The 25,945-nt window shown below is 40.6% G+C and overlaps 1 protein-coding gene across 7 annotated transcripts in view; it reads right to left on the bottom strand.

Annotated features, from left to right (window-relative positions):
* The window catches only part of KCNQ5 (potassium voltage-gated channel subfamily Q member 5), a 504,374-nt gene that overhangs the window by 83,356 nt on the left and 395,073 nt on the right, over positions 1-25,945 (bottom strand). For all 7 annotated transcript variants that reach the window (XM_021073129.1, XM_003480275.4, XM_003480277.4 and 4 more), the window contains 4 exons: positions 24,209-24,384; positions 23,837-23,962; positions 7,703-7,813; positions 3,432-3,527 (listed from right to left, as the gene is read on the bottom strand). In XM_021073129.1, the coding sequence (XP_020928788.1) occupies positions 3,432-3,527; positions 7,703-7,813; positions 23,837-23,962; positions 24,209-24,384 (509 nt within the window). The remainder of the gene's footprint in view (positions 1-3,431; positions 3,528-7,702; positions 7,814-23,836; positions 23,963-24,208; positions 24,385-25,945) is intronic.

The following is a 25,945-nucleotide window of genomic DNA, read 5'->3' as shown; positions in this document are numbered from 1 at the left end:
ACACTACAGCTCATGCATGGCAATGCCGGATCCTTAACCCACTGAGTGAGGCCAGGGATCAAACGTGCAACCTCAGGGTTCCTGGTCAGATTCATTTCTGCTGAGCCACAACTGGAACTTCAATAATTAACCTTTTAAATAAGTAGATTCTATTTTGATTAATGAAACTATGATTAGATTTTAAAGGTATTCTTGAACATTTCAAGCCTTTCATTTTGTACTCTTTTTTGTTGTTGTTGAGAATAAAACAAAAGTTAAGAGTTTTCAGTTTAAAAAAATAATGACTTCACTCCACTACTACCGACCTTGAGACAAGTTCAATTATTGATCACAATATATGCCACATCATCCAGTTCCATGAAGTAAAATCCTAATCTTTAAGTAAAACTGTGCAATCAGCCTCTTCACTCTTTATGGGTGACCTCAGAGGAGGGCCTTGCCTTGCTTTGGCTTTGACATATAAATGCATCTGGTCCAAAGATTTGCCACAGTAATCTTTTTTTAAGTTCAACTGGAAATTTTTTTTGTTTAGAAGTTAACAATGACTCATTAGATAAGAAATCTTCCCCTATCATTCTGTACATCTGTCTTCTGCAATAGGATAGCCAATAGCCACAAATGGCTACTGAATACTTGAGACACAGCTAGTGCCACTGAGGAACTGAATTTCTAAATGTCAACAGCCACCTGTAGCTACTGTTAACATACTGGGCAGCACAGCTCTAAGCTCTATATCATCGGGAGGGATATAGGCTCAAGAAATTACTCAAAGGGCTCACTGTCAAACAGAACAGCTGATCATCTAGGATGTTTTTGGATAGAGTCCCCCTTCACATCCAGAATTATCAAGGCTCTCTACACAGAAGTGGTCATGATAGGAATGGAGAAGGATAGTTACACAGGTAGTTGTAGAAGTTCCAATAGGGACCATAGACAGAGAAGGAAACCTAGGGAACTTTGGGAGATCACTGTAAGTTAATAATTGCTCAAAAAAAAAAAAAACCCATCAAAAGCAGACTTACTGCAAATAAAAACATGAGATATGCCTCAGTTTATTACCTTTAAGACCAAGGGCAGGAGTTTAAGGACCACCCTTCCGCTGATTTGAATAAGCTCCTTGACAGACCCGATAGGGTCAAATACCCTCTTACTGGATACGAAGGAGGAGCTACTACTGGAAAAAAGAGGAAGAGGTGGTCTTTTCCCACCCCCACTCCCCTTGGATTATAAAAATGTAGCCCATCTAATCCTTGGGTCAGAGTCTCCTTGCCTGCCCGCTTGTATCACTTGTAAGCGTCTTATTTTAATAAATCTATTTCTTGCCTATCACTTTGTCTCCCGTTGAATTCCTTCTGTGCTGAGGCGCAAGGAAACTGAATCTCAGTTAAGTCCAGACACCGGGTGAGTGATTCTAATTTAAAAGCTGTGGGTTCAAGTCCCAATCTGGGATCTGGTTAGTTTCAAGTCATAAGTGTTGTCAGTTTCAGTTGTACTTTGAATATGTGTTGATTGAGAAAATACACAATACGGACAACTAATAAATAATTTAGTAAGTTTTTTTTTTTTCTTTTCTCTTTAAGGCTGCATCTGTAGCATGTGGAAGTTCCCAGGGTAGGGGTTGAATTGGAGCTGTAGCCGCCAGCCTACGCCATAGTAACACCAGATCTGAGCCATGTCTGCTACCTACACTACAGCTCACAATAACGTGGGATCCTTAACCTACTGGGTGAGGCCAGGGATGGAACCTGCATCCTCATGAATACTAGCTGGGTTCATTACCACTGAGCCATGACAGGAACTCCTTTAGTAAGGATTTTAAATAAATCTGGACTTTATTTATGTCAACCACATCTCCATATTCCTGAGGGCAAGCAGCCTGGATGTGTGTAAACTGTATTATTGGTTCAGGGCTTGCTGCCGAAATGGATGCAAGGAACCCATAGAATAACTTCTGCAATTCACAGGCTGGGAAACACTGCTCCAGAATTAAAAGATAAATAAAGGGTGATGCAAAGATACAAACAGTAAGGAGAAAAATGCTTAGAAGTATGGGAACACCTCATAACCAGTTCGGACGTGCCAAACGGCAGAAGGCTCTCTGTTTGTGGCCTCAGAGTACTTTGTGTGATGCCCCCTTTCATCATGGCGCCATCATTTGGCCTCAGATCTTAAACCCTTACTATCAGGGATTGTTTCCTTCAGGAAAACAAATTTTACTTTCTCTTTAGTCCCCTTTTAAAACCTGGAAATTTAAACAACAGAAACTCTCAGTGGTTTGTATTAGAAGTCATGCCCAAAGGTTTGCTTGTCAGTAGACACAGAGCAGCTTGGTGTAAAAATGAACATCCTCACTGAGTCATCAATACAAACCATCTCCTTCACGAAGTGATTGAAGCCCCTTCTCCCTCTTCTCTCCCTCACTCTGCTTCTGTTGGAGATGCTACCCATTCCAGCCATAGGTAAAGGCTGAAAGTGGGGTTGTGTAGTGGTTACCAACCCCCCCCCAACCCAACCACTTGAACCAACAATGTAAGATTAAACAATGTGCTTGTCATTATAGTATGAACCTCAGGTCGTCACCCAAAGACCTCCGGTTTCAAGTTTCAAGTGGATCATCCACTGCCTGGCAGGGAGGGAAGAAACTTCAGATGACATAATTATCTTGTCTATAATTAAATATGAACTCCACAGGATGGATCTAGAGAAAAATACAATTTCTGATTTTTCACCTGTTTCTAGGGTAGTTCAACTCCTCAAAGATATGAAGGGCAAAAAAAGAGAAGCATTCCTTTTAGTGCTGAAGCAAATTCTGAGTTATTGAAAAGAAGATTACATGCCAAACAACCTAAACATTATGAGTCAGCTTCAAATAACATGCTTATTATTTCAGATGCTCAAACACTTATGTATTCTATGATTCCACCAACTCTTAAAATAAGATAAGGATTTCAGGTTATGGCTCTAGATAGTATTAAAAGTGATCCCACAAGTACTAAACCTCAACCTTCTAAACAAATGTGTTGTCCTTCAGAACACTGGCGTACATCTGGCTGCAGAAAGTAACTGCAATGCAGGGAACAAGGCCATGTTCCGCTCCTTCATTTAATGATCAATTATGTTTCACCAAGTAATTCATAGGACATGTTAGGTCATTCCTGGTGCAACTTGACTGCTAACCCCTGGCCAGTCTTGCTGGCATGGTTATTAATCCAAACAAAGCAAGGACCATTGACGGAAAATAGATATTATTTTTCTGTTCAGGAGGGGGGAGCACTTGACCAAATTCAAGACTGTCCATTAAATTCCAGCTTCACTTTTAAAAATAGAACAAAAGAGTAGCTCTCCTGAGCAACGAGCACAGAGATTGGAACACGACCCAGAAGCAGTGGCTGAGCCAGATGTTGCCATTTCCCTAGTACACTGACATTTACCTGAATAAGGTTGGCAGCCGGGTTCCTTCTTTTCTCAAAGTGTTTCTGGCGGTGCTGTTCTTGCACTTTTAATGCAAAACCTGAGCCAAGAATGCCCTGGAACAAAATATAAAAATAGGTCTTAAAATTCTTTTTCCCCCAAAGCACCATTAAATAATACAAATATGAAAAAAAACCTCTAAAATGAGTCTGAGAAAAGATAAATAGTATGCAACCTGTCCATAAACTTACTACTTATTAAAACAAAGGCTATTTCTTCTATTATAATACCATCAGCCAATGGCAAGTTGTTGGGCAGGAAACAGGGACAACTTCTCTTCTCTAGGAAATCACCAAGCATTGCTATATTCATTTGGGATAATAGGAGGCACCTTAATCCCAAACAAAACAATCACCATTTAAAAACATGTTTTTTGGAGTTCCCACTGTGGCTCAGCAGTAATGAACCCGACCAATATCCATGAGGATTCGGGTTCAATCCCTGGTATTGCTCAGGGGGTTAAGGATCCAGCATTGCCGTGGGCTGCCGTGTAGGTTGCAGATGTGGCTCAGATCCCTCATTGCTGTGGCTGTGGCATAGGCTGACAGTTACAGCTCTGATTAGACCCCTAGCCTGGGAACTTCCATATGCTGCAGGTGTGGCCCTAAAAAGACAAAAAAAAAAAGTTTTTTGCTGTGGCCTTCTCTGTTGCATTTCTTTATGCTAACTTTAGATAGAATGGTCCTATCCAGTGACAGACAAGGTGGATTTAAAATTTGGGACTGTTAAGGTCTCACTGATGTGGACATGGGAGTTTTTCCAGCACTTTGATGACACAACCAAATTTTACACTTTCCATGCATGAAATGGAAGGTTTAAAATCTGTTCTACTTTAACACTCTGTGATGCTATAAATCTACACCTTCCAAAGGCAAGTAAAAGTAGGGAAGGACAGTTGTCCCAATAAGACAAAGAGACACTCAATTCTGAATTCATAGAAAGTTTTCCATTTTGCCTGTCTCTACAATAAAGACAAGAGCATGGGTTACTGCTGGGCACATTTCTATTTTCCTGAGTCTTAATCCCACATTTTGAGCATTCCTCACCTTTTTGATTCTGGCTTACCTATACAGATTTGGGGGTTGGTAAGATTAGCATGGTCTGTCTTTGTTTATATTAGTTTGTATTAGTTTTTTGGCAGGTTTGCTTCCTTCTACTTATCATCTCAATCTTCCAAAATGCCCCTCTTTTCAGTTTGCTTTGGTCTAAATTTGTGGACTCAAGATGCTTCCTCTTAGTCCTGAGTTGAGGTTGGCTTTTGGAATTTTCTAAATTCGGTCTCCAGGCTTTGTCTGTATGTCTCCACTTCATTGATGTGGGACATGGCACTCCTCTGCTTTCAAGTCTGGGATTGTACTTGCTAGCTATAAATTATTAGCTTTTTATTAAACTTTAAGGAGTCTACCTCTTAGGTTAGAGGGGTATATCTTCTAAGCTCTCAGACAGTATTTGCCACAGGTAAAGAACTGTAATTTTTCTTTTTTTTTTTAATATTTTTGAAGTTGCTCAAAGACAGTACTGGCTGCCTGGGGTGAGGGTGAGGGGATGTCTCTTGCCCTTGGGAAGTGTTAAGTCTCCGTTGTTGACAACTTGGCTAGGATATTTTGGGGCTCTAGATAACCTTTAACCTTCCTTCTTATCTTGAGATTCCACAATTCTGAGTACCTCTGTGACAATAACCAGAAAATAAATAGTACATTTATGCTTAAAATACAGCTATAGGATAATACTATCACTACTAGTGAGCAATGACTGATTCTATCACCAGTCAGGACGAATGACTGTACCATGAAATTAGAAATGATGCCAGAAAGGCTGTGGCCCATCTCTTTCTCAGTCTCCTGCTGCCTGAGATTTTTAATCTTATACAGGTTGGGATAGGACAAACTGATCTGTGTGAAAGACTGGTCTGTCAGATCTTATTTGTAGATTTAAACATTTGCCTCCATTTATAGGTATAAAAACGGCCATCCATTTCCAAATCCAAATCAAGTCTAGTCATTCATAACTCCTAAAATTTTTTTCTGCTTCTTAAGATCATTTAGGAAAGATTTATTTATTTTCCTTTTAATGTCATTTTTCATGAGGTTTAAACATGTAGGAGACTATAAACTAGTAGAATTTACACCATAATACGTATATTCTTTATATTAGATGCCTCTATGTGGATAATCCACTCATATGAAGCATAATTTAGATTTTGTAGACATTGAATTAACAGCAATCACTATCATTATGTAAATATGAGGTTCAGAGTTAAATCTGTTTTGGAAAATGAAGACGGGCCTTAACATAGCGCAAACTTAGCACCTGCCAAACAAACTAAAATGTGGTGAGAATCACATTGGCATTGCTTGGAAACATATACTAGTAGATGGCAAATGTTTGCTGCACGTCTCTTGAGCCAGACTGTACATTACAACCGTTATTACACCAGGCCTGCTCATCGTCTTACTATGGCTCCATTCCAATCCCCTCCCACCTCCCTGAGTACACGGCTCAGAAACATAAATAGAACTCTGTTAACATAAAGTCTATTATATTATATATATGTGTATCCTGTAAGTTATATAAATCTATATAAATATAACTTACATGCTATTCCTTGAAATATCGATGCCAACAGATACAAATTCTTAGAACTCGAGTTTGAATTCATTTCCTAAGATCAGGTAACTTAAATTTTTAGGTTTTAAGTTTTAGTATTATGCTGAGAAGTGCTACATAAACACCAAATAGAAAGAAAACTGTCTTGGTAAATATTTAAAATATTTATCCCTTGTTATCCTCCAGATTAAAAGCACATATCTGTACCCACCCTTTAACTGGAGGGAAGGGAGCATCCTCTGGTGGAGAAGGGACTGCCCCCCAGGGCGTTGATGGCTTCTTGGCCAATTGAGGCGGCAGCCTCAGGGAAGAAGACCCCTTCTCCACCCTGTGGAGCTTGGGAAGGGTGGCCTATTTGATTTTGATGTGCAGGAGAGCCTTTCGGCTTTAAGGGACAGAGGGGAAAGGCTCTTTATTTTTAAAAATTAAAATAATTACTTTTTATTTTTGTCTTTTTAGGGCTGCACCTGCGGCACATATAAGTTCCCAGGCTAGGGGTCCAATAGGAGCTGCAGCCACCAGCCTACACTACAGCCACAGCAACACCAGATTCCAGCTGCATCTGAGACCTAAGCTGCAGCTCATGGCAATGCTGGATCTTTAACCCACTGAATGAGGCCAGCAATCGAACCTGCATCCTCATGGATACTAGTTGGGTCCTTAACCTGACAAGCCACAACGGAAACTCCCTTCTATTTCTTGGTCGTTAGGTTTTCTGGATGGAAAGAGCCTCAAACAGGGATGGCCCATAAGCCACCTCTGACTTTCTTAGCAAAATGCTGATGTGGTCTCCTAAATTTCAATTAGACAGCACTGCCAGCCAGCGAGTGTATAAGGCTTGATGGCATCTCCAGCCACCTTGTTTTTTTTAAGGTTTACATGAAACATTGGTCTTTCATTCTCTCAGTGAGAACTCAGCTCCTCATGTGAGGCTGCAATAAAAAGATCCTTGGTGAAATCTACTTTGCTTGGCACTGTTAGGGAATGTTCTGTGGAAGCAAGTTTTTCAGATTTCCAACACATATTAACTTAATTTGCATATAAATTGTAGTCACTTTATTGGGAAACCTTTTCAAGAATGACCACTGAGTCTGAGCTTTAATCTAACGGAGCCACACAGGTGAACCTCTGTGAATGGTCCAGAGTTCCATCAGTAAGACGGGTGTCTTGCTGGGCTGGATGCAGCTGGCTTGTAGAGGCAGGATGATCTTCCTGCTAATCGGCCCAGGTCTGAAGAGGTAAATATTCCACTTATGTACACCCATCTCTTCAGTACCACACAACTTACACACCCAAATTGGAGCCATTAGTTTAAAAGAAGGTATATTTAAATCTTTGCACAGACATCCCATGTGTTAGCAGCATGTCAATTGAGAGGTGATGCCATCTGAATTATTATTTGGTCCTAGAGAGGTTTAAATCTCTCGGATTAAGTGTCTCCAAGGGAAGGCCATATTTTATAAATTATCCAACTCGACAGATGTAGAAAAGTCAACATTGTATCAGAAAAATTATATTTGTAAACCATATGGCTATGTTCCAGGGCATACCAATTTGTGAAAGCTCATGCTAAAAAACCTCTAAGATCTAATTTAAAGTGCTTAATTTTTGCAAAGATACTCACTGCAGGAAGTGCAAAGAAAGAAATGCCAAGGAGTGCAAAGCCTGCAGAGAGCAGCCTTCCCAGCCAAGTCAGGGGGGTTTTGTCTCCATAGCCAATCGTTGTCAATGTTATCTAAAAACAAAATAAATAGGACATGCAGCTTAAGTACTTGAGAGGAAAGTTAGGACCCATGAATAGGAGGCAAAGCAACGTTCCCACTAAATCATTATTCAACAAGTCTTGTGGGCACATTTTATTACTGTGCTTTAATTTTCCATGACGCATAACAGAACTTCTCTTTGTTTAAGGAAGGGAATAACCTACATAACTTGTTCCTCCCTTATAACACAATTTTCCATCTTTTCTAAGTATATTCAAAGGAAGGTTATTTAAGTAAGTGGATAACCATCAGTGATGCAGAAATGATAACACCATGGATTTAGGACTGGATCAGTACACAAAACAATAATTTATGTTAATTAAGGCTGTCCACTTATAACCCTGGCAGGCATTTCCTGGTTGGTGTGTGCGAGGTACGTGTTTTCATCTGTAGTGGAACAAAAATGAGAGGTACATGGTTCCTGTCCCAAAGTATTTATGGTATAAGAGGGGACTTATGTCACACACAAATGATTAAACACAAAATAGGGCAAGACAGGTTTCATGATGAAAGCACAAATAATCTGCTGTGCGAATTCAAAGATTACCAGTTTGGGGGAGGCGTTGAGGAAGCTTTGTTGAGGAAGATGTCATCATACTCAGGCTTTGAAGGAGGGGTAGTATTTTGAGAGGCAGAAATGATGAAGACAGTGATGCAAGGAGAGGAAACAGGTGAGTAGCTGCACAGCAGTGAGATAAACAGGGTGGGTTCTAATCAGTTGGGCTGGAACAGGGTAGGTCCGAAGGTTAACTAGTGATGCTAAAGCTGGATCAAGAAGTATCTTTGACAAATGATCTTTGGGTCCCGTCTCTCCCATGGTCACACTGCTCCAGGGGCTGCTCACATTCCTTGGAACAAAGCACCAAGGAGGTCCTGTCGATCTAGTGGAGTGGTGATGCGACAGAATGGGAACAGTGGCTGGGGGCAGTAAGGAGGTGGAGAGCAAAGAGAAGATCTTAGGAAGCTCAACAGAAGCACACCCACAGATGCTCTGGGAGGAAGGGGAAGACTAAGTCAGCAGGACCTGAACATTCCAAGTGGGATGATGACTGCCCCATAAATAGAAATATGATAACAAGAAAGAGAAGTTTTTGGAGAAAAGATGAAGAGTGGTTTTCATATAAGGGTTTTTAAAATATCAGTATGATGTGGATCTAGAAATGTTGAATAAGGAATTAAGATCAGGCTTGAGTCTTGAGAGAGATTGAAGCTGGCATAGATTTGGGTTTTGGAATTGGGCACAGGGTGGTGGTTTTATTAAGAAAGACTTGACGCACATCACTGCTGAAGTTTAAGGTGTACAGCACAACGGTTCGATTTACATATACAGTGAAATGATGACTGCAATAGGGTTTTTTTTTAATGTAATTTTTTATCCTTTTTTCTTTTTTTTTTTTTTGGCTGTGCCCACAACATGTGAATGTTCCCAGGCCAGGGATCGAACCTGAGCCACAGCAGTGACAATGCCAGATCCTTAACCTGCTGTACCACCATGGAATTCCCACAATAGGTTTCGTTAACATCCGTCATCTCATATAGATATAATAATAAAAAGAAGAAAATAGGAATGTTCTTCTTGTGATGAGAACTCTTACTTTCCTATCTACCACACAGCAGAGCTAACTATAATCACCATGTTGTACTAACCTCCCTGGTACTTATAATTGGGAGTCTGTACCTTTTGACCACCTTCTTCTAAATCCTCCCCCCACCACCCTCCATCTCTGCAAACCATAAATATGATCTCTTTTTTTTTTTTTTTTTTTTTTTTTTTTTGTCTTTTTTTTGTTATTTCTTTGGGCCGCTTCTGCGGCATATGGAGGTTCCCAGGCTAGGGGTCTAATCGGAGCTGTAGCCACCGGCCTACGCCAGAGCCACAGCAACGTGGGATCCGAGCCACGTCTGCAACCTACACCACAGCTCACGGCAACGCCGGATCATTAACCCACTGAGCAAGGGCAAGGACCGAACCCGCAACCTCATGGTTCCTAGTCGGATTCGTTAACCATTGCGCCACGACGGGAACTCCAATATGATCTCTTTTTAAACTTTTTTTTTTTTTAAGACTTCACCTATAAGTGAGATCATACAGTATTTGTCTTTCTCTGATTTATTTCACTTAGCCTTCAAGGTTCATCCATGTTGTCACAAATGGCAGGGTTTCCTTGCTTTTTTATAGCTGAGTATTATCTCTTTGTATGCATATATGCACCACAACTTCCTTATCCATTCATGTCTATGGACCCTGAGGCTGGTTGTGTCCTCACTCTTATAAATCATGTGCCACTGTCTCTTTGTGGCTGTTTCTGTAAATTTATTGGGGTATAGTTGACTTATAATCTTGTATTAGCTTCAGGTTTAGAGCAAAGTAAATCAGCTATACGTATACAGATGTCTCTTAATTGTCCTTTCTGCTTTTGCCTCTCTCAGGTTCCTTCCCTACACACCTGCAAGGGGTATTATTTCTTTATTCCTCTCTAAAAACCCTTCAATGGGCCACTCACTGAATTCACAATAAATTCTAAGCTCCTAACTATGGACCACATGACCTAGTCTCTGCCTACGTCTCCAAGGTCATCTTGGTCTCACCCTTGCTCACACTGGACTTTAACCATAGTATCCTTTCAGCTCCTCAGGCAGGCCAGGGTATCTCTGCCTCAGGGCCTTTGCACATTCTGTCCCCATCTCTTCCTGGGGCTCCTTCTCATCCTTAAGATCTTATCCAAAACACCCCATTCTCAGAAAGGCTTCCCTGCCCACATTCTATGGCAGGGCTTTTGGTCTCTCTACTCTGCTCATTTCATAATAGCACTTATCCTGAGGGCTAGTATGCTCTACTTTTCTTTGGGGAGGGGGTCCTTATTTCCTCTACTAGAAGTAGGGGCTGTGTCTTTACTCATTGTTTTCTTTTTAATATCCAGCACAATGTTTGCCATAGAGTAAGAGGAACTCAATAAATATTTAGGAAATAAACAAAGAATCCTTTCAAGAACACTGGCAACAGAGAAGTAGAGCTCAAGAACTCCCAGTGATCTCTGACTTGAGAGGAAGATTTCTAGGATGTATCTGTGCATATTTTCAGAGAGACTGAGACTGAAGGGGGAAGGTGTGGTGGCATTATGAGGGTAAAGGGTTCCCATAGGGTTAAGGGTGCAGTGGAGGGGTTGGCCTTGGCAGCATGGAAGGACACGTCTTCCACTGTAGGGGGGAGACATGAACACAGTGTGAGTGGAGGGCAGGACTGGATAGTTAGTTCCCTTCAATTCCAGTGAAGGACAAGGTAGCATCACCTGGGGTGGAGAAAATCTTGGAACAAGGGAAGGGCTCAGGCAGTGAGGGTGTGAGAGAAATTTGCTGGAAAACCAACCAGAGGCTTCCTGGGCAGAGGAGGCTCATCTGAGGTGGGAGAGAGGGAACTGGTACTGGAACCCAGCAGCCAAGTTGTCACCAGCAGTATCAGTAGGGGATTTGCAAAGGAATTCCTTGAGAAAAAAACATTCCTAAGTCAATTTTATTACAGGTTCCTAATCTCAAGTATGTGGGGAAGACTTTAATCTACTCTGCTTCTCTTAAAGAGCTTAATCAAGCAGAAGGAGAAAGGTCATAGTTTGGTCACAGCAATAACACTGCCTGTGTCATCTGCTTTCCATTCCAATCCCACATCTGACTTGTTCTTCTTGGTTTTAAACTGCTGCCTCCAAATGCGGGAGAATGAGACAAAGCCAAGTGAGCATGTGCTCAGTCTGAGTAAAGGGTGCTGCGCCCTTATTCTGAATTCAGGGCTGCCCCCTCTTAGAGGATTGAGAGCTTGGCTGAGAGTGTAAGCAGACTTCTGTGGCCAGGTGAGGCTTGAGAAGGATCTGGCAGTAGGGTGCCAGGGCTGGTGGTGCATGTTTCCTTTGCTTTGTGTCTGGAGGGCACATCCTTTCACTTCTTGTGGCTGCAAAGAGCACAATGGAGCTTCCTGGAGAACACTGACCCATCTACTGGATCTGGCTGCCCACTTTTCAAGGCATTGGATAAAATCATCCTTGGATGAGGTCTACATGAAGGTCGCTGATTTTCTCAACTTTCAGGTCCAACTGTCCTAGAGGTACTGGCATGTCTCCTTGGAATAGCACAGCTACACTGATGTTTCTTCTCTTTTCTGAGCACATGGGAGGCCCTGTGCATGTCTGTAAGCTGGTCCCTTCGCACAGGAACTGAGTAGCCCTCGTGGCTTATCCTCCTGCACTTGTGCTCAACAATGAACCTGCTTTTGTTTTCCAGAAATCATTCACCTTCCAGTGGCTGAACCCAGCAGTGATTAGTTTCATTTGGATCTAAAGTCAGAGGAAGGCTCACACAGAACCCCAAAGACATCAGCTCTTCAGGGGAGCTACTGGAACAGCTTCCTGTTTCAGAGGAGCTTGATAGTTTGCACATGTGATCTTCAGGGGTTGGTGGAAATCATGACTGGAGGAAATCCACTCTATTAGGCAGAATTTCATTTTTGACTACTTCCAGAACTTATAAGAGTTATGTTGCTTAACAGCTGCTGGAAAGTTAAGTTTACCTTTTTTCCTTTTTTTGGGGGCTGAATCCATGGCATATGGAAATTCCCAGACTAGGGGTTGAATCAGAGCTGCCTACACCACAGCCACAGCAACACCAGATACTAGCCATGTCTGCAACCTACACTGCAGCTCACAGCAACACCAGATCATTAACCCACTGAGAAAGGTCAAAGATCAAACCCGCATCCTCATGGATACTAGTTGGGTTCATGACTCGCTAAGCCACGACGGGAACTCCTAGGTAGTTCAGTTTTTAAAATTTATGTATTTATTTATTTATTATTGATTCCTGTTCACTGACTTTTAAAAAATTATTTTTATTGGAGTTCCCATTGTGGCTCAGTGGTAACAAACCTGACTAGCATCCACGAGGATGCAGGTTCGATCTCTAGCCTCACTCAATGATGGACCCGGTATTGCTGTGAGCTGTGGTGTAGGTCACAGACTTAGCTTGGATCCTGTGTTATTTTGGCTGTGGTGTAGGCCAACAGCTATAGCTCTGATTCAACCCCTAGCCTGGGAACTTCCATATGCCACAGGTGTGGCCCTATAAAGAGAAAAAAAATTTTTTTATTGAAGTATAGTTGACTTACAATGTTGTATTAATTTCAAGTCTACAGCAAAGTGATTGTTTTATATACATATTCTGGTCCAACTGGAGCTACAGCTGCCGGCCTATACCACAGCCACAGCAATGCAGGATCTGAGTTGAATCTGTGACTTACACCACAGCTCACAGCAACATCAGATCCTTAACCCACTCAGTGAGGTCAGGGATCGAATCTGCAACCTCATGGTTCCTAGTTGGATTCGTTTCTGCTGCGCCATGACAGATATATATTCTTTTTCAGATTCTTTTCCATCCATGTTGCTGACAAGGGCAAGATTTCATCCTTTTCTATGGCTAATAATCCTGGCTAATATTCTTTTTTTATGGCTATATATATACATATATATATTCCACATCCTCTTTATCTGTTCATCTATTGATGGGCACTTGGGGTTGCTTCCATGTCTTGGCTATTGTAAATAATGCTGCAATGAACATGGGGTGCCTGTAACTTTTCCAGTTAGTGTTTTTGTTTTCTTTGGGTAAATACTTAGGAGTAGAATTGTCAGACTATGTGGTAGTTCTATTTTTAATATTTTTGAGGCATCTTTATTAAATCCTTAATATTTTTGAAGTTTTTCCTTAGTGGCCGCACCAATTTACATTCCTGCCAAAAGGGCATAATGGTTCCTAAGGAGGTCCTTTAAGTGAGGAAGATTCATATTGACAGTTGATTGACAGTCTCCTCCCGCCTCTCTTCTGTGTTCTTTTTTTCTTTTTTCTAGTCTCTTTTCTTTCCTTCTCTTCTCTTTGGGCCACTTTCTGAATGTCTCAGCAAGTGGAAGTCACAAAATCTGTGAAGTTCATTTTGAAATTTGGTCACCTTGAACTAGCAGGTCAGAAAGATTTTGATTTTCAAACATCAGAAACTCCTGAAGTAGTAGCATCTTAAAATTTGGGTTCTCTGGAGTTCCCATCATGGCGCAGTGGTTAACGAATCCAACTAGGAACCATGAGGTTGAGGGTTCAGTCCCTGCCCTTGCTCAGTGGGTTAACGATCCGGCGTTGCCGTGAGCTGTGGTGTAGGTTGCAGACGCGGCTCGGATCCCACGTTGCTGTGGCTCTGGTGTAGGCCGGGGGCTACAGCTCTGATTCGACCCCTAGCCTGCGAACCTCCATATGCCGCGGGAGCGGCCCAAAGAAATAGCAAAAAGACAAAAAAAAAAAAAAATTTGGGTTCTGTTGTGGCAGGTAGCTTAGGGTATTAGCATTCGATACTGTTCTTCCAGGCTTATAGTCAAATATGTAACAACAGTAGTGATGAACGTCTGTCTGGTGCTTAATAAAGTAGCTATACAGGTCCTAATCTCACTTAATACACACAGCTACTTCGTGTTTGTGTAATATTTTCTCAGTTTTACAGAGATATTAAATCATTGCTTAATATCACACCTCCACTAAATCACAATGACGGGGCATGAACCCTGGTCTCCTGACTGTAATTCTGACTGACTTTTTCAATACAGCATGTGCTCAATGCTTATGGAATAATACTGAGCAAAAGTGCCCAGAGTCATGTGTATGATGACAATATAAAAGGGAAAGATTTCTTTTCTTTCTTTCTTTTCTTCTTTTTTTTTTTTGCTTTGTAGGGCCACACCCTTAGCACATGGAAGTTCCCAGACTAGGGGTCGAATCAATCGGAGCTACAGCTGCTGGCCTACACCACAGCCACAACAACACAGGATCCAAGCTGAGCCTGTGATCTACACCACAGCTCACTGCAATGCTGGATCCCTGACCCATGAAGCAAGGCCAGGGATTGAACCTATACCTTCATGGATACTAGTCAGATTCATATCTGCTGTGCCACAATGGGGACTCCCAAAAGGGAGAGATTTCTTAGGAAAGAATTACCCAAAGAGACTTATGACCAATGTACTCCGTAAGTCCATGCCACTGAGGTAGGCATCGGTCTTGCAGAGGTTAATGACAACTAGGCTGTTTTTGTGGGTAATGGCTTGTGTATGTGTGTTTCAGTTTTTGCTTGGTAGTTAATAATGTTCTTGAATAAGTTAGGAACTGGTGTATTGATTATCTCATGGCCAAGAAAAGCTTTGATACCATAAGGTAATGCATTGGTAGTAAGAAACATTTAAATTTTATTTACTGTACCAGCACTGGTTTAGAAAACAACAGCTTGTAAGAGGCTGCAGAAAACACTTTGTCCAGGTGAACCTGATGTAAGGAGCTCTGATTCTCAGAAGGGTAACTGGTATTATCAAGGACAAGGGAATTTTTGCTCTTTCTACAACTCTGTACCATTTCTTATAGGTTTTTCAGGGGGATAAAACTCATGGCATATATTTGGGCTAAACAACCTGTTGAGTGTCATTGTACACAGAGCTTTCTCTATTGTTCTCTTGAAGAAAAATTCTAAAATTCAGAGACTACCTCTGGCTGACATCAAATCCTTCTACATACCTGAAGTCATCATTTCAAGCACATGGTCTCAGGTGGAGGCTGTATTCAGATGCTTACTCAAAAGTAGATCTCTACTATCTGCTGCTGTATGCATATTTATTTATTTTTAAGGGCTGCACCTGTGGCACATGGATGTTCCCAGGCCACGGGTTGAATTGGAGCTGCAGTTGTAGGCCTATACTTCAGCCACAGCAATGCCAGATCCAAGCCATGTCTGTGATCTACAGTGAAGCTCAAGGCAACACCTGATTCTTAACTCACTGAGTGAGGCCAGAGAATGAACCTGAATCCTCATGGATACTAGTCAGGTTAATTACCGCTGAACCACAACAGGAGCCCAGGGAGTTCCCTTCATGGCTCAGTGGTTAACAAACCTGGCTAGGATCCATCAAACCAGACTAGGATCCATGAGGATGGGGGTTCGTTCCCTGGCCTTGCTCAGTGGGATAAGGATCTGGAATTGCCCTGAGCTGTTGTGTAGGTCACAAACTTGGCTTGGATCCTGTGTTGCTGTGGCTGTGGTGTAGGCTGGTGGCTGCAGCTCCAATTTGCCCCTAGCCTGGGAACTTCTACATGCTGCAGGTGCAGTCCTAAAAAGCAATAAATAAATAAATAAATAATAATAATAATAAAAAGCCCATAAATGTATCTTCATCACAGGAATAGCAGTAAATAGAAAGAGGACAAACTGGCCTTCAAGAATACGTCATTACTGGGAAAAATTACTTCAGGAGGACCAAATCTTAAGCTATTTCAGAATAAACCTAAAGCAACTGAAAAGGAGGAAAATAATAATAGGAGATAACATTATATGGAGCTCTGCTGGGCAATCAGAAGATCCTCTTTTCCTACAGCTGCCAGGGCCTCAGTCACTAGTGATGTCTCCTCCATCCACTCCACTCCCACTGTTATCAATGCCCTTTAGTTGCTACTTCAGAACCCAGAACATCTTTTTACCGAAACCCCAATTCCCAAGCCCCTTGTGGATCCATCAGGAAGATACAGCTCATTTTCCTTTGCTGCAGAGATACCTTCACTTCACACCTACAACGGGATGCCCATACCACCAGCAGAAACCATCTTTGATTGGACACCTACCCTGGTCTTTGTACCAGGCCCTTTATGTCAATTATCCCACTTATTCAATGAGCTGAGTATTGTTGTTAATTAGTATGGAATTATTTTCAAGGACCAAAGTTCCTCAAATTGTCACTGGCTTTGAGCAGCACTGACTGTACTATGTGTTCCTGCCAAAGTTGGTTTGGGGGACAGCCCTCATCATCTTCTTAATGGAAGGAGTTTGGTATTTGATATTTAACATTTAGAATTTACTGGGATACAGCATCCATAAACTACCAATTGCATTTTGTACTTAATGTTGATACTTTGGGATTTTTTTTTTTTTGGCTGCACTTGCAGCATATGGAAGTTCCCAGGGCCAAAGATCAAATCCAAGGTGCAGCTGCAGCATATGCCACAGCTGTGGCAATAACTCCTGGGCTTTTTTAAAAAATAAATGGGGATTTTCTTTTTTCACCAAAGCCTAGCACTAAGAAACATTCCAATTCAGGATGCTTTCATTTCCTTATTTATTTTGGATACTTCCTTAGTTAGCAAGATGTCCATTAAGTGCAGCATGGACAATTTTATCTAAAAAGTATCCAAGAGTTCCCTGGTGGCATAGTGGTAAAGGACTCGGTGTTGTCACAGCTGTGACTTGTTATTACTGTAGTGGCATGGGTTTGATCCTTGGCCTGGGAACTTCTACATGCCATGGGTGTAGCCAAAAAAAAAAAAAATCCAGACATATATTTTGTTAAGGTCTTCGGTAATGTACTATAAAAAGGTATAGTATTCTAAATTTACTTTACTTCACTCTGGAGACCTAGTGTATGTTCTTATAAAGAACAAAAGTAATAAGCTCTTTTGTTTGCTTTTTGTGTCTTTTTAGGCTTCAGACAGTTTCATTAATGGGTCAGTTAATACTAACAGACCCACTATGGACCAACAAGGCCTTTTTATTCCTAGAAGCTCAATGTCTTAGAAAATTTTCACTCTTGTAGTCAAGACTAGATTTTTTTTAAAATAGAGACATAATTAGGCCATTCAAAAACCCTATTAAATACAGATTAAACTTCAGTCAAAAGAGCACTCCTGAAATGGAAATCAATGAATAGATGCTGTTTTTCCCTGCAAGGCATAGAGATGATCTTGAAAACATGCTTTGTGGTTTTTTCTGGCAACAGAAATAAGCTGGTGACTAAGTGAGAGGTATATTGAGAGTTTCCCACACACCATTTAACATATAATACAGTGATTCGGGAAGATGGCAGAATTGAAGGACTGGAGCTCACCTTCTCTCATAAAAACAACAAAATTACAGCCAAATGCTGAACAACCTTCAACCAAATGGACTGGAAACTTTCAAAGAGATATCCTACTACAAAAGACAAAGAGGAGGCCACATCAAGAGCATTCTACACAATAACCAAAACATGGAAACAACCTAAATGTCCATTGACAGAAGAGTGAATAAAGAAGATGAGGTACATACACACAAGGGAATATTACTCAGCTGTTAAAAGGAAAGAAATAATGGCATTTGCAGCAGCATGGATGGACCCAGAAATTATCAGGTTAAATGAAGTCAGGAAGACAGTGAGACACTAACATCAAATGCCATCACTTACATGCGAAATCTAAAAAAAAAAAAACCACAATGAACTTCTTTGCAGAACAGATACTGACTCACAGATTTTGAAAAACTTATGGTTTCCAAATGAGACAGGTTGGGGGATGGGGGATGTGCTGGGGGTTTGGGAATGCTATAAAATTGGGTTGTGATGATCATTGTACAACTATAAATGTAATAAAATTCACTGAGTAATTTAAAAAAAACATATAATACAATGATTCTGATTTGTGATAAGGAGAAAGGAAGATTGATGGAAGGGAGGTTTCCTGGAACAGCTGCCAGGTAGATTCATCAACAGTTGCATCTCAATGGAGAAGGGGCACCTGAGTGTCTCAGTCATCCAAGCACATTAGAATTATCAGAGAGAAGCAAAAACTATATTTAAATTCAGGTCTTTGCTTTGAGGGCTGGGATAATAATTTGTCTTCCCCCTGTTGACTAGAAAAGCCTCCTATTTGCTCAGTTTACACAGTTTATCCTACCATGAGTCATAGATTCTCTTTTGTTCTCTACACATAAAAAGTATTTTAAGAATCTCAGATGACTGCTCTCCTTTGGATTTTCCACTTTTCTCCTTTCAAAAGGCCATTATTGCTTGTAGTGGAGGAGGAGGAGTTGAGAACCAAATTATTAAACCAATAGAATGCTTTGCTATCTAGGCATAAACCTGACTAAGGAGGCAAAAGACCTGAATGTCAAAAAGTATAAGACACTGATGAAGGAAATTGAAGACAGGAGTTCCTGTCATGGCTCAGTGGTTAATGAACCCAACTAGCATCCATAAGGACATGGGTTTGATCCCTGGCCTTGCTCAGTGGCCAAAGATCTAGTGTTGGCATGAGCTATGGTGTAGGTCATAGATGTGGCTCAGATCCCATGTTTCTGTGATTGTGGCATAGGCCAGCAGCTGTAGCTCTGATTGGACCCCTAGCCTGGGAACCTCCATATTCAGTGGCTGTGGCCCTAAAAAGACAAAAGACGTAAATAAATACATAAATAAATAAATAAATAAAAATAAATAAATTGAAGACGACACAAATAGATGGAAAGATATACCATGTTTTTGGATTGGAAGAATCAATATTGTCAAAATGACTATACTACCCAAGGCAATCTACAGATTCAGTGCAATCCCTATCATATTACCAATGGCATTTTTCACACAACTAGAAGAAAATATTTAAAAATTTGTATGGAAACACAAAGTACCCCAGACAGCCAAAACAATCTTGAGAAAGAAAAACACAGCTGGAGGCTCTCAGACCTCAGATTATACTGCAAAGCTACAGTAACCAGACAGTATGGTACCGGCACAAAAACAGACATATAGATCAATGGAACAGGATAGAACACCCAGAAATAAACCTACACACCTATGGTCAACTAATCTATGACAAAGGAGGCAAGAATACAATGGAGAAAAGATAGTCTCTTCAATAAGTGGTGCTGGGGAAACTGGACAGCTACATATAAAAGCATGAAGTTAGAACATTCTCCAGCACCATACACAAAAATAAAGTAAAAATACATTAAAGACCCAAATGTAAGATTGGTGTAAGATAGGATGTCATGAAACTCCTAGAGGAAAACATAGAACACTCTATGACATAAACTGCAGAAATATTTTTTGGATCTGTCTCCTAGATGGAAATTACCAACAAGAAATTAATTTCCAAAATATACAAACAGTTCAAGCAACTTTATATATATATAAAATAGAATAAATATCTCAATCAATAAAAGGGGAGAAGATCTAAACAGACATTTCTCCAAAGAAGACACACAGATGAGCAGTAGGAATATGAAAAGATGCTGAACATCACTCATTATTGGGGAAATGCAAATCAAAACTACAATGAGGTATCACACCAGTCAGATTGGCCAACATTAAAAAATCTACACATAATAATTTCTGGGTGTGGTGAAAGGGGAATCTTCCTTGTTGGTGGGAACTTAGTTCAGTCACTATGGAAGATGGTATGGAGTTTCCTTAAAAAACTAAAAATAGAGTTACCATATGATCCTGCAATCCCACTCCTGGGCACATATCTGGAGAAAACACTAATTTGAAAAGATACACGCATCCCAATGTTCATTACAGCACTATTTAAAATAGCTAAGACATGGAAGCAACCTAAATGTACATTGACAGAGGAATGGATAAATGTACATTGACAGAGGAATGGATGTGGTACATACATACAATGGAATATTACTTAGCCACAAAAAGAATAAAATAATGCAATTTGCAGCAACATGGATGGACCTAGAGATTATCATACTAAGTGAAGTAAGCCAGACCAAGGTAAATACATGATATCGCTTATATGTGGAATCTAAAATATGATACAAATGAACTTATTTACAAAACAGAAACAGACCCACAGACATAGAAAACAAACATATATACATATCTGAATCACTTCGCTGTATACCTGAAATTAACACAACATTGTAAGTTAACTATACTTCAATAAAAAATGGTTGGGAGTTTCCACTGTGGCTCACTGGTAATGAACCTGACTAGTATCCATGAGGATGCGGGTTCCACCCCTGGCCTTACTCAGTGGGTTAAGGATCTGGCGTTGCTGTGAGCTGTGGTGTAGATCACATTCATGGCTTGGATCCTGCATTTCTGCAGCTGTGGTGTAGGCTGGCAGCTGCAGCTCTGATTTGACCCCTAGCCCGGGAACTTCCATATTCTGCGGGTATGGCCCTAAAAAAGACAAAAAAAAAAAAAAAAAGGTTAATAAAACTGAATGCTTTGTTACCAAAGGTACAATCCTATAGACCTTTACTCTGATGATTTAAGGGAAAAAATCTTCCTAGGAATATAATTGTCATTCTTATTCATTTTATTGCTGCTATGCAATCAACAAACATACCAAGTTCTGCTGCCCACAAGCCCTGACAAATATCGTGGTCCTTGACAAGAGTTCTATTAGAAAGGAATACAAAAATATAATACCTTTTAAAATTGTACCACCAAAAATCAAATACCTGGAATAAACCTGACCAAGGAGGTGAAAGACTTATATGCTGAGAACTATAAAAGATTAGTCAAGGAAATCAAAGAAGACACAAAGAAATGGAAAGATATCCAATGCTCCTGGGCCGGAAAAATTAATATTGTAAAAATGACCATACTACCCAAAGTGATCTACAGATTCAATGCAATCCCTATCAAATTACCCATGACAGTTTTCACAGAACTAGAACAAACAATCCAAAAATTTATATGGAACCATAAAAGATCCAGAATTGCCAAAGTGATTCTGAGGAACAAAAACCAAGCAGGAGGCATAACTCTCCCAGACTTCAGTTTTACAAAGCCACAGTCATCAAAACAGTATGGTTTTGGTACCAAAACAGACATAGAGACCAAAAGAACAGAATAGAGAACCCAGAAATAAACCCAGACACCTATCATCAATTAATCTTTGACAAAGGAGGCAAGAACACTACATGGGAAAAAGAAAGCCTATTCAGCAAGTATTGCTGGGAAACCTGGACAGCTGCATGCAAATCAATGAAACTAGAACATGCCCTCACACCATGCACAAAAATAAACTCAAAATGGCTGAAAGACTTAAATATAAGACGAGACACCAACAAACTCCTAGAAGAGAACATATGCAAAACATTCTCTGACATCAACCTCATGAATATTTTCTCAGGTCAGTCTCCCAAAGCAACAGAAATAAAAGCAAAAATAAACCAAAGGGACCTAATCAAACTGACAAGCTTTTGCACAGCAAAGGAAACCAAAAAGAAAACAAAAAGACAACTTACAGAATGGGAGAAAACAGTGTCAAATGATGCAACTGACAAGGGCCTAATCTCTAGAATATACAAGCAACTTATACAACTCAACAGCAAAAAAGCCAACAACACAATGGAAAAATGGGCAAAAGACCTGAATAGATATTTCTCCAAAGAAGATATACAGATGGCCAACAGCACATAAAAAAATGCTCAACATCAATGATTATTAGAGAAATGCAAATCAAATCTACCATGAGGTACCACCTCACACCAGTCAGAATGATCATCCTTAATAAGGCCACAAATAACAAATGCTGGAGGGGGTGTGGAAAAAAGGGAACCCTCTTGCACTGTTGGTGGGAAAGTATGCTGGTACAACCACTGTGGAAAACAGTATGGAGGTACCTTAGAAAACTATGCATAGGAGTTCCCGTTGTGGCACAGTGCTTAACGAATTCGACTGGAAACCATGAGGTTGCCGGTTTGGTCCCTGCCCTTGCTCAGTGGGTTAAGGATCCTGCATTGCCATGAGCTGTGGTGTAGGTTGCAGACGCGGCTCGGATCCCGCGTTGCTGTGGCTCTTGCTTAGGCCGGTGGCTACAGCTCCGTTTGGACCCTTAGCCTGGGAACCTCCATATGCCGCACGAGCAGCCCAAGAAATAGCAAAAAGACCAAAAAAAAAAAAAAAAAAGAAAACTATGCATAGAACTACCTACCATATGACAAAGCAATCCCACTCTTGGGCATATATCTGGACAAAACATTCCATGAAAAAGACACATGCACCTGCATGTTCATTGCAGCAGTATTCACAATGCCAAGACCTGGGAGCAACCCAAATGTCCATCGACAGATGACTGGATTAGAAAAATGTGGGATATATACACAATGGAATACTACTCAGCCATAAAAAAGAATAAAATAATGCCATTTGCAGCAACATGGATGGAACTAGAGACTCTCATGCTGAGTGGTAAGTCAGAAAGAGAAAGACAAATACCATATGATATCACTTATATCTGGAATCTAATGTACAGCACAAATGAACCTTTCCACAGAAAAGAAAATCATGGAGCAGAACAGACTTGTGGTTGCCAAGGGGGAGGGGGAGGGAGTGGGATGGTGTGGGATTCTGGGGTTAATAGATGCAGACTATTGCCTTTGGAATGGATAGGCAATGAATCCTGCTTTATAGCACTAGGAACTATGTTTAATCACTTGTGATGAATCTATACAGGTACATGTAACTGGGTCACCATGCATACAGTAGAAAATTGACAGAAAACTGTAAACCAGCTAAAATGGAAAAAATAGAAATGATTATAAAAAAAAAATCTTTAGCACATGTTTATTTTCTATCTGTATAAGAATCATGATTTTACTTTTATTTGTTTGGAAAACTATCCTTTAACAACCATATAAAGGAAAAAGAGGTTTTTGAATGGGAAGTTTTGAAATTCAGTGTCTATAATCTCTGATCTCACAGATGGTTATCACACTTCTCTTTTCCCCTTTTTATACCGTAATTTTTGTCCTCTAACTTCAGCTACTTCCCCCCATCCCCTGCCCTTTTTAAGCTCAGATAAACTTTGAAGAGTGGCAAAACAATGTAGCAATTGGTGGCTTAAAGCTGTCCTCTACAAAGGTACAACCAACTAACCAACAAACATATGAACATTTTAATCACAGGTAACAAAATTATTTGTTTTTGTTTTGGCAACAGTTTAGTACTCAAATACTACTGATGATTTCTAAGAGAACTTGACCTTGTTGGATCTAACAGATGGGGAAACACCTTAGATAATTACAAGTGCTGCATATTTTTCATCTAGTTATTGGTGGGAAGTTTACATTTTTATTGGGACCAATCATGGGAATCACTACACTTCATTCACAGGAAATGTCTCACCACATCCAATACATAAAAACAGATTTTCATACTTACTGTGCCCCACCAGAGAGCATCTGCATATGTAGAAAACTCCTTATTGGCATCCTTTTCCACCAGATAAACAAGGAAAGATGAAAAAATAAGAACCAAAAATCCTATGTACCACGCTGTGATTAATTCCTAGATATAAAAGGAAAAAAAGATTTTTAGAGGCAACAAATCTTTGAAAAGAAAAAAAAATCTGAGTATGATTTCATTAGTTTTACTACTTCTTGCATATTTATGATGATTTTTAGATAATCCATGTGTCCCCAAATTACTTTAATCAATTTCTAAAGACTAAGTCTGTTTTTGATAAGTTAATATCATGGCAGTCAATGAAAAAGTTAAAACCTCTTGCCCTGTAGCTCAGAAAGCAAACCTCACCTTGCTGTGAGCATAAACCACGGAGCCCAGTAACTTCCAGGTGCCCCCTCGCCGGTCCATGCGCACCATGCGGAGGATCTGCAGGAAGCGGAGACTTCGCAGTGCAGACGTGGCAAAAATGTTACCCTGAGTTTTTGCAGAAACAACTGCAATCGAAGCGATAAGAACAATGGTATCTGAAAGAAAGAGTTGGAAATGGCTGTAAGTTTTAGTTTTCAGAACAATATTTCTGAAAGGGTCTCTCTGACCTTTTTGGGGCGCAAGTATACAGAGCTTCAGTCTGGGCCTGGCATAGTGATACTTGGGCTCTGTGATATCTGAAGCAGGAAATGGCAGCATAGGACCCCTGCTGCTTTAGTTCCTACCCCTTTGGTCATGCTATACTTTACTTAAGCAGTTCTGGACCACTTGCTATTTAACTTGCAAGAGCCAGACCATGGCCTTCAGAAAATTTGGTGTTCGGGGGGGCCTTAGGCTGTGGGGCAGCCCTCTATAGCATCTCTGGTGGCAGGGACGCTCCTGCCAGCAGGAAGGAGCCTCTGCCTGGGGACACTGGGGCTTCCTGGTTGATGCCACAGAGGCATCATAGCCCGCGCAGCTGGGAAAATGCTGCTTTGCAAGATCATGTCACTTGTTTGGTTGCTAAAGAAGCTTGTAGCTCCTTTCTGAAAAAATATTTACTTATGTTGTGGAGCCTGCAACTTTACAGACTGTTCAACAGAGTCTGAATATTCTAAGCTCTCTGCCTAAAGAACTTTTTATACCTGTCAGTCAATTATGGGCAGTTTTGTACACACATAAATTAATAATACATTTGTTACAATAGAGTATGTAATTATATTGCATGGGAATAGATATTTAATGTTTGACATATTGACATTTGGCTTAAATAATATCTGCCCTTTTGTGAGCTAAAAAGAGCAGCTAATGAAAGCAGAGGAAAGATAAATGTGGACTTAGTCATTTCAAGTGTAAATATGTAAGTAGGCTTTGAAGTGGGAGGAGTGAAGTGGAAATGAATGGCCTCCTATGGGGATGTTAAAATCAGTTAGCTTGACCTTACCATCCTCAAATAAAATGTCCTTCCTGCTCCAAAGTAGACTGTGCACGACCAGGCATCCACTTGCCAAGAAGAGTTCCCCTGCATGGGTGTTGTATTTACGATGTTTTGTGATCTTCAGGGGCAACTGCTGTATGGATGTGTATTCTTCATTCAGCTCAGTCCTTCCTACACTCACAAAGATCTGGTCCATGCTGTGGACTAGGAAGATCTTTTGAGTCACTTTCCTGGTTCCCCTTTTGGGTCAGGACTTGAAGAGAGAGGGACAGGGGCTGGCAGGACAAGCGTCAGCCAAAGGGATTTTTCCAGTCCGATTTGAGCACTGAGACTTCATGCCTTGATACACAGAGGGCCACAAATGGATCCTTGAACTCTCTCTCTCTGCAGCTGTTGGGAGTGGGAGGGGACTAAACATGTCGCTACAGGCACCAAAGACATTAAAGTCAGTTGCAAAGTAGCATGTACAATGTAGTCTATTTTAATAAAAAAATTATACAACTAGGAAAAACATGAGGATTATACTATTACTTCTCTCTAGGTGTAGAGCTTGGGGTGAGCATATGGATAAAAGGACTTTTCACTCTCTTAAGTTATTCATTTCAGGACTGTTGGAATTTTATAACAACAACAATGTCTTGAAATCAGGAAAAACTTTAAAAAAGAGTTGAATATGAAAG

This window comes from Sus scrofa, chromosome 1 (assembly GCF_000003025.6).
Source record: "Sus scrofa isolate TJ Tabasco breed Duroc chromosome 1, Sscrofa11.1, whole genome shotgun sequence".
NCBI lineage: Eukaryota > Metazoa > Chordata > Mammalia > Artiodactyla > Suidae > Sus > Sus scrofa.
This window is presented reverse-complemented; position numbering and strand designations above follow the sequence as displayed.